Source organism: Natator depressus, chromosome 21 (assembly GCF_965152275.1).
Source record: "Natator depressus isolate rNatDep1 chromosome 21, rNatDep2.hap1, whole genome shotgun sequence".
Lineage (NCBI taxonomy): Eukaryota > Metazoa > Chordata > Testudines > Cheloniidae > Natator > Natator depressus.
In genome coordinates, this window is record NC_134254.1 from 10,499,313 (window position 1) to 10,512,371 (window position 13,059).

Genomic DNA, 13,059 nt, shown 5'->3' on the forward strand with positions numbered 1-13,059 from the left:
AAGACAAGTGATGGTGGTGTTTCTGTTCTGCTCAGAGGACACAGTACCTCTTCAGTCAGGACATGCCAGGCCCAGCTCTGCAGTTGACAAAGGGTTAACACAACATAAGCTGCACTTCGCACGGGTTTTGACTGCTCTAAGCGGAAAAACAGGAACTGCAGATCACCCCCCCCCAAAAAAAGCAAAAAAAAAAAAAAGATGAGATCTTACCAGAGACACTCATGTTCACGGTGCCTTTTTATTTACAAAATATAGAGATGAGCTACTATTGAATACAAAAATCACCCACATAGAAAGATCCACCTTGCTGAACTATTACAGAGTTCGGTTGTTTTACTATCCAGTAGCTTTTGTGCCAGGAAGACTTCTCCTCGGCAAATATATAAGGCCTCTTGGCTGAATGCAAAGACAGACATTTTTGCTCTACTAAACGCACCCTGTTTTTACTGCATAAGCAAACTGGACCCATCCCTGCCCTGGGGTGACTGGAATCAAAGGACTGCTTCAAATGCTCGCTGTCAGCTATTTCAAGATCGCAGCAAAGGCTCCATTAAACTAGGTTTAAGATCCCCAGCTGCACAGTTCAACAACAGTCCCCATCAATCAATCAGAGATACAATCAATCAGATTTGTGCATGGGACTGCCCCCACACAAAGTAACACGCCCAGCATGTACATAAATAGATAGGCAGCATGGCAGGAGGTTTGTTCTCTGTGCAGTCAGCAGATGCATCTGCAATACCAGAGCTGCGTTGGTTTTAAGTGGCTTATACTGAAGGGGAGGTTGCGATAAACTGGGTTTATTGGGGTTGAGTCTTTGAGCCACCCAGCGACGGAGTTTCATCAATACACTCTCAGGATCGACAGCCTCTCTTCTGGGCCCACGCGAAAAGGCTCAGAGGGTTTTATATCCACAATCAAGAGGGGGAAAGAGCCGCTCCTGGTCAAAACATGCAAACCCAAGATACAGCTCATGTCTTCAGTGCTTCGCCGGCAGGCACGCTCAGGGGCAGCTGCAGCACAGTCTGACAGCGCTCGGAAGCTAAAGCCGGCAGGGCCTACACCCACCTGCCCCAGAACGGGGAGAGGCGAGTTGAAGTAGAGCGAAATGGAGGATGGAGCTTTAACAATTAACTCCATGTGGGAGGACTTGACGTTAGCACAGAAACTGACAACAAGGGAGAGGGGTGGAGGTGGTTAGTACGTCGCCTCTCCGAGCTGCGTTACGCTTTCATGTCCATAAGCGAAGTCCGATGGGGCTGGTATCCACCCCAGCCTCGCATCACCTGCAACAAACAATACATGCTTATTTGCCTTCCAAGTGTCAGGTGTTCCCCCCTTGATGGGCACAAAAGCAAGGTCAGGGTTAACCTCTCGGTCAGATAAGGAAACCAAGGCACAGAGATTAAGCGATTTGCCAGAGGCGGGAAAGGCGTGGGGATTAGAACTCGGGCATTCCCAGGGTCCACTGAGGCGGTGAAAACAAACAAACGCAGTCTGTATCATGAGGGGCTGGTTTTCCTTCCCCCCCTCCATGTGTCATGACCTGGAAATCCCATGCATCAGTCCCCAGCAGGAAGAGAAACTCTGGGTGCTGTCTGGCTAAGACATAGCGGCAAACAGCATTCCTCAAGTGCATGTAATAAGAGGCAGCTCTTGAGATGCTGGAGAAGCCAGATCAGCTGGAGTGGTCAGTTTCTCTCATGAAACATGCCTTAAAGTTCAATTGAAGCCCAGTATCACAGCCACAGTGCCTGCCCAAACCAGTTATTTTCATAAATGAGTTTCCACCACCCTGTAAAACCTACACAATCCTGCAGACCCAAGCCTTCGGTTTGTGCACCAAAGAGGCAGAATGTGGGCAAGCGCAGGGAAAATGTCCCCAGCACCTTCCCCTGGCCAAAAGAGTCAGTCTCTGAGCCAGTCAAATCATGGCCTCTGCTGAGTCTGCTTGCAAAAGGGGCCCCAAATTAGCACCACTTGCAGTACAAGTTTGTGTAGCGTGTACACTAGCCCGCTTGGAACGGAACTGAGTCTAAACCACTTCATTTCACCGGGGGGCACCGTAGTGCCACCAGAGAGTAAATGCACAGCTTGCTGCTGATCCAGGCAGGATTTGAATCAGCAGTCTAGCTCAGAAAGGTGCTATGGGCTGGTTTACATTATGAAGTTAGGTCAATCTAGATACATTACTCAGAAGCGTGAGCATAGTAAGGCGACCTAAACCCCAGTGTAGAATTCTTCCGTCAACCTAGTGCGGCATACACCAGGAGATAGATCGGCTTAAGCACATCACCCAGCGCATGGATTTGTCACACCCCTTAGCAACATAGCTGGCTTGACAATGTTTTAGTGTAGACCTGGCCTTACTAAAAAGGCCTAGTAGAAACAGGCAAGGATTGAACCCTTTTGATCTAAATTTCCCTCTAGTTTTGATCTAGTGCATTGCGCTCATGCCTAGGACAGCTGGCCTGAACAAGATCATGCAGCTTTGTTGGTGATCATTTCAGCGCTAACACGTCCTCAGTAATCAGCCACGCCACACTCAGCCTGAGTCACTGACCTAATTTCCACACGGCCGATGTTGTTTATCTCCAGTGCCTGGCCTCTTCTCAACTCCCCGTCCATCATACCCTTTAAATTAGAGCTTGAGGCCCCACATTTAGGTTTTGTGAAAGCCGGTTGTTGTTTTTTAAATTCAATATGATTAAGTTAAAAATTCCCCTGCTGTATTTGCAACCCAAACACTGCAGCCTTGGGCTAGCACGTGAGAACTACAATGGGAAACTGACCTGTTTTCATCATCCAAGTGGAATGAAATCCAAAGCAGTAGAAATGGTGGAAAGTCAGATCTGGACTTTTGTACAGTTTTAGTAATCTACAGTATTATTAATTCATTTATTTTAAGATGTGATTTTTAACAGTATATGCCCACTTTATCCTGGAGAGCTTTACATTAAATAGTTATAGATTCAGAATGTTCTACATATTTCAAGTGCATAATAAAATAATAAATAAAATACTACTACTAAATGCTTAATTCTTATATAGGGCTTTTAAACCATAGATCTCAAAGCACATTACAAAGCCTGATATTATCCTCATTTCACAGATCGGGAAACAGTCAGAGAGAAGCGAAGGACACCCGGCCAGGTCAATTACAGAGCTGAGAACAGAACTCAGCTTTCCTGACCCACAATTCAATGACTTATTCCCTCAACTGTGCAGCCTCCTTTCACCCAGGGGTCACTGTCACTACAGGCATATTTTAAAGGACAGACTGATCAATCTGAGACAGGGGGAAATCTTGTACAGATTTTTACTGATCCTGGTAATTCATAGATTCATAGATATTAAGGTAAGAAGGGACGATTATGATCATCTAGTCTGACCTCCTGCACAATGCAGGCCACAGAATCTCACCCACCCTCTCCTGCGATAAACCTCTCACCTATGTCTGAACTATTGAAGTCCTCAAATCATGGTTTAAAGACTTCAAGGAGCAGAGAATCATCCAGCAAGTGACCCGTGCCCCATGCTACAGAGGAAGGTGAAAAACCTCCAGGCCTCTTCCAATCTGCCCTGGAGGAAAATTCCTTCCCGACCCCAAATATGGCGATCAGCTGAACCCTGAGCATAGGGGCAAGATTCACCAGCCAGATATCCAGGAAAGAATTCTCTGTAGTAACTCAGATCCCACCCCATCTAACATCCCATCACAGGCCATTGGCCCTATTTACCATGAATATTTAAAGATCAATTAATTGCAAAATTATGTCATCCCATCATACCATCTCCTCCATAAACTTATCGAGTTTAATCTTAAAGCCAGATAGGTCTTTTGCCCCCACTGCTTCCCTTGGAAGGTTATTCCAAAACTTCACTCCTCTGATGGTTAGAAACCTTCGTCTAATTTCAAGTCTCAACTTCCCGATGACCAGTTTATATCCCTTTGTTCTTGTGTCCACATTGGTACGGAGCTTAAATAATTCCTCTCCCTCTCCGGTATTTATCCCTCGGATATATTTACAGAGAGCAATCATATCTCCCCTCAACCTTCTTTTGGTTAGGCTAAACAAGCCAAGCTCTTCAAGTCTCCTTTCATAAGACAGGTTTTCCATTCTTCAGATCATCCTAGTAGCCCTTCTCTGTGCCTGTTCCAGTTTGAATTCATCCTTCTTAAACATGGGAGACCGGAACTGCACACAGTATTATGAAGTATTATGGATCAAAGCTCTAGTTACAGCAGATGAAGGAGTTTTCAAAACCACATTTTTGAGAGGCAAGTGGGTATTTCTTCATATTTTTTTCTGAAGCCAGATTTTTAAAAATATACCTCCATTTCTATTCAATGGTTCCTGTTGAGTAACAGCAGTGATATTTAAAGGAACACAATCAACGTGAATTTCTCTTTTTTAAATGGACCAAGTGCAAAAAAAATCCTGTTTCTGACAGAGCCCCTTTAAAAAGAATATCTTGTTAAAATCCTTTGAAAATCAAATGACAAGGTTTTTCTGCTCTCTTGTTAGAGTTTAGGGCTCTTTTCAGCAGAGGAAATACCAATGCTGCAAACACAAAGGTAACTTTATACCCGGGAATAGACCCAATGAGTTACATGGTAAAATGTTTGCAAGGTTGGGGCCTGACAATACCGAGGAAATCCTTTGAACTGACTACACAGAAAGAGTTGCCAGGGAAAGGACGATTCATTTCATATATTCATAGGTTCCAATGCAAAGAGAGGCCGTTGTGATTATCACCTCCTGTGTAACACAGGCCAGAGAACTTCCCCAGAATAATTCCTAAAGCAGATCTTGTAGGAAAACATTCTGTCTTCTTTGAAAAATGATCAGTGCTGGAGAATCTCCCACAACCCTTGGGAAATTGTTCCAATGGTTAATTACTCTCACTGTTAAATTTTAACACCTTATTTCCAGTCTGAATTTGTCTAGCTTCAATTTCCAGCCCTTGGATCATGTTAAACCTTTATCTGCTAGAGTGAAGAGCTCATTGTTAAATATTTGTTCCTCCTGTAGACACTTATAGACTGTGATCAAGTCAGTCATTCCTTGACCTTCTCTTTGTTAAGCTAAATAGACTCAAGAAGCTCAGTCTATCTATGACTATAAGGCAGGTTTTCTGATCCGTTGATCATTCTCATGGCTCCTATCTGAAGCCTCTCCAATTTATCAACATCCTTCTTGAATTGTGGGCACCGGAGCTGGACACAGGAGTCCAGCAGCAGTCACACCAGTGCCAAATGCAGAGGTAAAACAAGCTCTCTGCTCCTACTCAAAATCCCCGTTTCTGCATCCCAAGACATACGAACCCTTTTGGCCACAGTGTCACACCGGGAGCTCCTGTCAAGCTGATTCTCGACCACAACCCCCAACTTTTCTGCTAACACTCTGGTGATAGTGATCTCCGCTGTGACCATTAACAATACTAGATACAAATTTCCAGACCAAAAATGTGGTTTGCCAAGTTGACGGTGACTCTTTTCAACTTCGCATTTTACAACAGCCCTTAGGACTTAACCACCAGGAGCAAGCTCACTGGGAGACTACACAGAAGCTTGAGTCACCCTGTGTTTACAGACCAACAGTGGCACCAAAAGGTTGTTACTGGCCCGCTTAACTAGTCACTCAAGCACTGATCCTGGTCCTGTGCTCAGACCCCATCCTCCATGTCTCTTGTACAAGACAGCTGAATGCACAGTGCTTTCCTGGACAGATCTACAGCAGGTGACTTAGGATGAGGAACATTACCGAGCATCCAGGCTGCTCCTGCCAAAGTGCCTCCCTACGTTCCTCTCTGGCAATCCTCCTGACTCACAACCACGTTACCCCAAAAGCAAACGTGACCGACACCTTGGAGCAAACGGCTCCAAGTGGCATCATGCCCGCTCATGCCACCCGCCCACAGCCGCCCTCGCGCGTGGGCTCTGGTCCCGAGAAGCTCACCTTGGTGTCGTCTGGATCCCCCAGCAGCTCCTGTTCAGCCTCGTGCAGGTCCTCCGCGGGGTCGTAGCTGTACATCGGTAACAGGTGGTGACGTAACCTGTCAAACCTGACGCAGGCAGAGACAGGGGACTGCGAGGCTGCTCTGGGAACCCGCAGCCCCGCCATGGACCAAAGACTGACGCTGACAATAGGGTCACACGGCCAGCAGAGGAGGCGGGACAGTCACGGGGGCTGAGATTTCCAGAGCCGCCTAGGGGATGTAGACACCTTCCTTGCCTTAATTTGAATGTTTAAACGGCTTTGAAAATCTCACCCCAGGTCTAGAGCCCATGGGCCAAAGCCAGCACTCGTTCCTCATTCAAAGCTACCAGCTTGCTGTTACCTCACGCTCCTCCCCCATCTCTTTGTTCAATCCACCTGCTGTCTCCTCTTACATTCGGGTCTAAGCTCCTCGGGGCAGCGGAACGCCTAGCACACTGGGACCAAGCACGCTGAAGTCAATGGGAGTTTGGCCCGTGCAAGGACTGCAGCGTTTGAGCCCACAGCTATTGCCACCACAGGTCACAGCCGCACACAAAGGATGTGGTGTCACAGAGCCAAGTATCCAAGTCAGGTGGAAGATACTCATTGCCACAGAAGGTGGACATGGACAGACCATGGGGACAGAGGTTAATTCTCACTGCGCACCCTCCCTTCCCTTAGCACCATTCCTGATCTAGGGGGGAGACCCTAAATCTAAAGGGACCGAGTGACTACAGCCAGTGAGTTCTCTCCCAGACACACAAAGGCCCCCATGCTCCCCCCGAGTGAGTCTGGATCTACTCTACTATCTCCGGCTAGGCCAGTGCTGCAGATGCCATATGACCACCACTCTTCTCCAGCCAAAGCAAACCCAGACGTCCCCTCCTAACACACCAGCAGCCCCCAGACTTAGCCACTTACCTCCTCTTCTTCTGAATGTACATCATCTGCAGTGGGGGGGGAAAAAAGCATGTAGTGAACAGGAACACAGCCCATCGGTTGGCGTTATCACATTTAAGGTGAGTTTGGCCCTAATGAAAGGGCCTGGCCAGCCCTGGAGACCTCCATTCGGAAGGTGGCAGCACTATCTTTCTCCCATATCACCCCCTGTCAGTGGGCCACAACCTCTAGCTGGAGGTCTCCAGGCACCTGAAGCTGGATTTCCAGGACAGCTCCGCACACTGGCGGCTGAGCTCTTTGGAGACACTGGCGCTAGGTGTTAGCGAGGAGTTGGCCACTTGAGAAGAGCCGGTTCCAAAGAAGCTCGGTCTCTCTAGTCCATTCCACTGCTAGCAAGCTGCCAGCATTGGCATCTGATTTGTGATCCGGACACATGTTCAGCAGGAAGCAGATAAATCCGCCCACTTCACAGACAGCTGCTGGGTGGCCTGCAAGCAGTACCCATCCCGCTGGCAGAGGCGAAAGGCTCTGTACCCCATCACCATAGGCCAGGAAGGATTATTAGAACCTTCTGCTCTGACCTCCTGCACAGGCCAGGCCAGAGAACCTCACCCAATGATTCCTGCATTGAGTCCATGCCTTGTGGTCAAGCTAGAACACACTTCCTTTTAAAAAAGCCCTCCAATCCCCGCACCCTATTTACAGTCTACAAGACACCACCCCGGGGATGGTCTTTGGCCCATCATTGCCCACTTACAATGACTCCTCCCTTCACATGCAACCCCACCCCAGGTCTCCCCTCCTCGATTCAAACAAAACTGTTTGGGGCAGGAGGATCTCTCGGGTTTTGGTTTTAGATTTGAGCTCTTCGACTGAGCAAGCTGCCTGGGCCAGCCCAGCTCTAAGGAGCTAAGATGTAGTCAGGTGTTTGGGGAGGCCACTAGCGATTGAGAAAGAGAATTGAGGCACTTCCATGTTTGCATTTAAAATGCCCAGTGCCCTCCCAGCAATCAGCCAAAGGTCAGAGACAAGAAGCCACCAGGCACTGTACCGACAGGGCAGATTCTGCCAGGCCAGCAGGGAACCACGCCCTCCCGGATCTCACACTCCCCAACTCTTTGGGGATGTCAGTGCTGGGGAAAGGCCTCACATGGCCACCCCTCAGGTGGACTGACATCCTCTAGCCACAGAGCAGGGATGGCCCAGGCAGCAGCAACTCAAGCTCATCACACACCAGCATAGGTCAGCCCCAACCTGGAGAGAACATGTCTAGGGGCAAGAGGGGAGTGTGGTCTCCATGGGGCCCATTCAGCCCTTGGTCTCTGCCGGAGCTCCCAATGAGAGGGGATTGTTTCTGTAGCATGATCCACACTGGGACCAGCAGCCACCGAGGCGGTTACAACTTTTGGTCAATGACGTGGATTTGAACCAGCGACCTAGAGGATCACATCTATACACCATGGGGGCAGGCTGAACTCTTCCAAACAAAAACAAGTCTCTTACCACCACCACAACGATGCCCACGACAGTGATGAGGAAGAAGGGCACCAGGACATACCCTACCAAGGAGTCGCTGGAGGTCCCAGCGGAGGTGGGAGTGGTCGTGTTACTCATTGCATCGGATGCAGCTGCTCGAGAGGAGACAGAGGGGTGGCTCCGATCTTCATTAGGAAGACAACCTCTTGGCTGACCCTCTCGGCCATAAACAAACAATCAAAACAAGAGCGTAGATTTAAGATGCAAATCAGTTTCTCCCATTCAGCTGCCAAATTCCAGCCGGGGGGGGGGGGAGGGGGAGGATGTGAAGCCGCCAAATTGGTACCATGGCGTATAACACGAGTCATGAGTTAGTCACAGACTGACCGTGACAGCTGATTCCCGCAGAGGAAACATATTCAAGCCTTTGGCATGTAGCCTAGCGGGTTGCTTCAGACCCCACCCAATGTCCATTAGGGTCAAGGGAAGGAGTAGCAGGTAAGGGATCGGATCCTTAGCATTTAAACCTATGAGCATGAGTAATGCACTCAGGAAAGGGATACTTTAAAAAGCTACCCATGCTGCATAGGGAAACGGCACATTTAAAAACAAGCCTGCACTCGCTGAGCATCTGCTTTCCAATGCTTCACTGTGCTCAGAGAACATGGCCCAGCCACAGAGCCCCAAGCCCTCTGCATCAGTAACTTCACCCCCATTTTGACAGATGGGGAAAAACGGAGGCAAAAAATAGGGGGAAGTGATTTGCCCAAGACAGAGTCGGCCCCGGTGCAAACGTGGGCCAGTCACCTCTCTGAGTTTCCCCATCAGCTAAAACGGGGATGATACGCCTCCCTTCACCCTCCTAAGTCCCCAGGCGTGAGGCAGACATCTTGGTAACGTTTATGAGGCGCTGAGAGGAAAGGTGCCAGAGAAGGACACAGCCCTCCGCAGCGCTAGGTAATATCAGCCTGCAACCTGGGCAGGGATTGAAGCCCACACCCCTCGCCACCATCTGGTCGTGCCGCTGCATCTACTAGAGAGAGGGGACGGGCCTGTGGTTTAGGCACTGGCCTTTGGGACGTGGGTTCAGTTCCCTGTTATGCCACTGACTCCTGTATGACCTTGGGCAAGTCACCCTCTTTGTGCCTCAGTTCCCCACCTATAAGACGGGGATGGTAATGCTTTGTTTCACCTCCCCTTTGTCTGTCTCACCTATTTAGATCGTAAGCACCATTCCTCACTACATGCACATACAGCTCCTAGCACAACAGGGCCCTGATCTCAGCTGGAACCCTAGGCATTAGCCTGACACCAATAACAGCGCTAGGCTCAAGGAAATGCCAACACGTCTTCACAGCCTCACTGCTCCCACAGAAACACCCAGATGAGGACATCGCTTCAGAGACAGCTCACAGCCCCTAGCACAATGAGCCCTGGGTGCAGCGGTAATACAAATAATAATTAACAATGCGCCATTTGCAGGCGGGGAGGAGGGGGAAAAACAGCTCAACTCTGTCTCAAATCTCTCCTCCGTGACGCCGGTGCAGAGACCTCCCCCAGCAGCTTAATCCATGAAAGAATCTCTGCCGTGGACAAGTATCTCAGAGCACGAGTTTGCAATACACAGCACAGACAAAAACTCTGAGACGGATAAAGACACACACTGAAATCGACAGCAAAGGCCAGACCTTGGCTTGGGAGCAGACCCCCGAGCATTCTGGAGTCAGGAGACACCCTGGAAGCCCTTACGCACCAAACAGCCATGAAGATGCATCTCAGAAGAGCACAATGGGCCTTTATCTGCTACAGGGAATTACCCAAAGAGCCACAGGGAGCAGCTTGACAGAGTCCTGTGCAGGACTCATCCCAGGCCCCACCATTGTTTATTGTTTGTATTACCGTCGCACCTCGTGATGGCCCATGAGCCCATTGTGTTAGGTGTTATACAAAAAAACAAAACAAAACAAAAAAAAACGTCTGTACCCCAAAGAGCTTCCAAATCCACGATCTGGTCTCTCCTCCTTTGAAGGAATGCTGGCAGCCAGTCGAGAGCCAGGTTTGGGGGAAAGAAGGCAGAATGGTCCTAAGAAATATTGTCGTGCTTGGATGCAAACATTCTCCACCAGCAGCCCAAACCCCACAGTACTAGGCCATGGTATCATTAATCCTAGTATCCATGATTTACTTACCCCTGCCCCAGCGTGGGGGGGGGGGATGGAACAGGTGGCCTCTTGAGGTCCTTTCCATCCCTACATTTCTGTGGTGCTGTATCCCCCAGACAGAGCACAGATGACTTACAAACCTTGAAGGCTTATTTCAGATTTGGGGGGGCAAAGCCCAACAAAGAAAGAACGAATGTAAAGTCTGCACAAAAGACAGCACTCAGACTCGCCCTTAAAGCCCATCTGGAACGGACACTGTAGCAGATGGGCCTGGAGTCTCCTTGTACTCAAAGGCAATACAGAAAGAAAAAATAGAGTTGTAACATCTATCTTATGTACACACCAGACTCATAGGAGTCAGCCTGCATTGCCCAAGCAGAAAAGAAATGCAATGAATAAGGCTCTAAAATCCTGAAACAGGTATCGGCCTTTTGACCCCCTATAGCAGGGATCTGCTGGGATGGAGTCCATTGCAGGATCAGGGCCTGCACGCGTATTGAGAAATGAATAGATGTTTAGAACTTAGTTATCTATAGGGTTATTGGTACTGAGCTAGGGGGCTTTATCGTTTTTAACCTGGTGGCAGTGTCCCCCTTTACCCGCAGTGTTCTCCATCCCCTTACACATAGCACCCCCTCCCAGGTCCCCCGTTGTTAGCGCATGCCCTGCTCACCACCAAAAACTCCACAGCGCTTGGGCAATGTGTGCACGGCTGCTGCTGGCAAGGCGTCACTCCCGAGCTGCGTTCATCACCCGCTCGGGGAGGCTTTGCGAAGCCCTACAGCTGGGTCCAGAGGAAGAAAAAGCACAGGCTCAAACTCGAGCCCTGCCAGAAACCTCTGTGGGCTAGTGGACAATCCCTGCAGCATGCTGTGTTTTGCTTGCTACGCTTTCCCCTAACCCGCCCCCCCTGCAGTCCCGCTGCAGGCCCCAAAGACACTTCTGCCTTCCCCTAGTCTGGCCACCCTTCGCTTTCCAGTACCATTCCTGCCAGCTTCCACTTCGTCTTTACCCCATTGCACCCCACCCCCTGCCCCCTCTCCCTTTGCTGCCCCCCAGCCCCCCTTTACCCCATGCCTTCTCCCTTTGCTGCCACCCCAGACCCTCCCTTTGCCCTGCTGTGTCCCCCCCTGCCCTGCCCCCTCTCCCTTTGCTGCCACCCCTAGACCCTCCCTTTGCCCTGCTGTGTCCCCCCTGCCCTGCCCCCTCTCCCTTTGCTGCCACCCCCCAGCTCCCCTTTGCCCTGCTGCGTCCCGCCCCCGTCCTGCTCCCACTCCCTTCGCTGCCACCCCCAGACCCTCCCTTTGCCCTGCTGAATCCCCCCACCCTGCCCCCACTCCTTTTGCTACCACTCCCAGACCTTCCCTCTGCCCCGCTGTGTCCCCCCCGCCCTGCCCCCTCTCCCTTTGCTGCCACCCCCAGACCCTCCCTCTGCCCTGCTGTGTCCCCCCCGCCCTGCCCCCTCTCCTTTTGCTGCCACCCCCAGACCCTCCCTTTGCCCTGCTGCGTCCCGCCCCCGCCCTGCTCCCACTCCCTTCGCTGCCACCCCCAGACCCTCCCTCTGCCCTGCTGAATCCCCCCCGCCCTGCCCCCTCTCCCTTTGCTGCCACCCCCAGACCCTCCCTCTGCCCTGCTGTGTCCCCCCCGCCCTGCCCCCTCTCCTTTTGCTGCCACCCCCAGACCCTCCCTTTGCCCTGCTGCGTCCCGCCCCCGCCCTGCTCCCACTCCCTTTGCTGCCACCCCCAGACCCTCCCTTTGCCCTGCTGTGTCCCCCCTGCCCTACCCCCTCCCTTTGCTGCCACCCCCAGCTCCCCTTTGCCCTGCTGCATCCCCCCCCGCCCTGCCCCCTCTCCCTTCGCTGCCACCCCCAGACCCTCCCTCTGCCCTGCTGCGTCCCCCCGCCCTGCCCCTCTCCTTTTGCTGCCCCCCCAGCCCCCCTTTACCCCACTGCGCCCCACCCTTTGCTGCCACCCCCAGCTCCCCTTTGCCCTGCTGCGTCCCCCCCGCCCTGCCCCCTCTCCCTTCACTACCACCCCCAGACCCCCCCACTCCCTTTGCTGCCACCCTCCAGCCCCCACCTTTGCATGCCACGAGCTCCAGGCAGCGCCAGTCCCTTACCTGCCGCCCGGCCCCGCGCACCCCCTCCTCGCCCCACCCATCCGGAAGGGCCCCGAGGCGCGTGACTGACAGCCGGCCGCGGCGGGGCGGGGCCTCGGCCGGTGCCGGGCAGGGGGCGGAGCCGGGGCCGGGCAGGAGGCGGGGCCGGGCCGGGCCAGGCAGGGGCGGCTGCTGGTGCAGCGGGGAGGCGGCAGGGGGCAGCAGCTGCTCGCCTCCGCGGCCAGGGTGAGCCGGCCAGCGACGGGGGGCGATCTGGGGCAGGGGGGAGGGGGAGGAGGAGGAGAAGGAGGAGGGAAGGGAAGAAGGCCCGGGAGGAGCTGTTGCCCCAGTAGCCCTGGGCGGGCTGGGAAGGGTTTGCAGTGGGGCAGCCCCCCCGGGGAGGTGCTGTCAGGTTCACACCAGCCGGGGGAGGGGGGTCT

The 13,059-nt window shown here is 52.0% G+C and overlaps 1 protein-coding gene across 5 annotated transcripts; it reads right to left on the reverse strand.

Annotated features, from left to right (window-relative positions):
- Positions 1–224: 224 nt before the first annotated feature.
- Positions 225–12,746, reverse strand: SMIM29 (small integral membrane protein 29). Of its 5 annotated transcripts, none has more exons than XM_074936047.1 (7): positions 12,641–12,746; positions 11,196–11,306; positions 10,344–10,394; positions 8,388–8,578; positions 6,906–6,931; positions 5,964–6,069; positions 225–1,286 (listed from the first exon to the last, which is right to left on the reverse strand). In XM_074936047.1, the coding sequence occupies exons 4-7, from the start codon at positions 8,496–8,498 to the stop codon at positions 1,224–1,226; spliced, it is 306 nt and encodes a 101-aa protein (XP_074792148.1). In that variant the 5' UTR covers positions 8,499–8,578; positions 10,344–10,394; positions 11,196–11,306; positions 12,641–12,746; the 3' UTR covers positions 225–1,223. The 5 variants fall into 5 exon arrangements, with proteins under 5 accessions (XP_074792148.1, XP_074792147.1, XP_074792149.1 ...); XM_074936046.1 differs by having other exon boundaries at positions 8,388–8,584; positions 10,343–10,394; XM_074936048.1 differs by having other exon boundaries at positions 8,388–8,576; positions 10,344–10,443.
- Between the last annotated feature and the right edge of the window lie 313 nt (positions 12,747–13,059).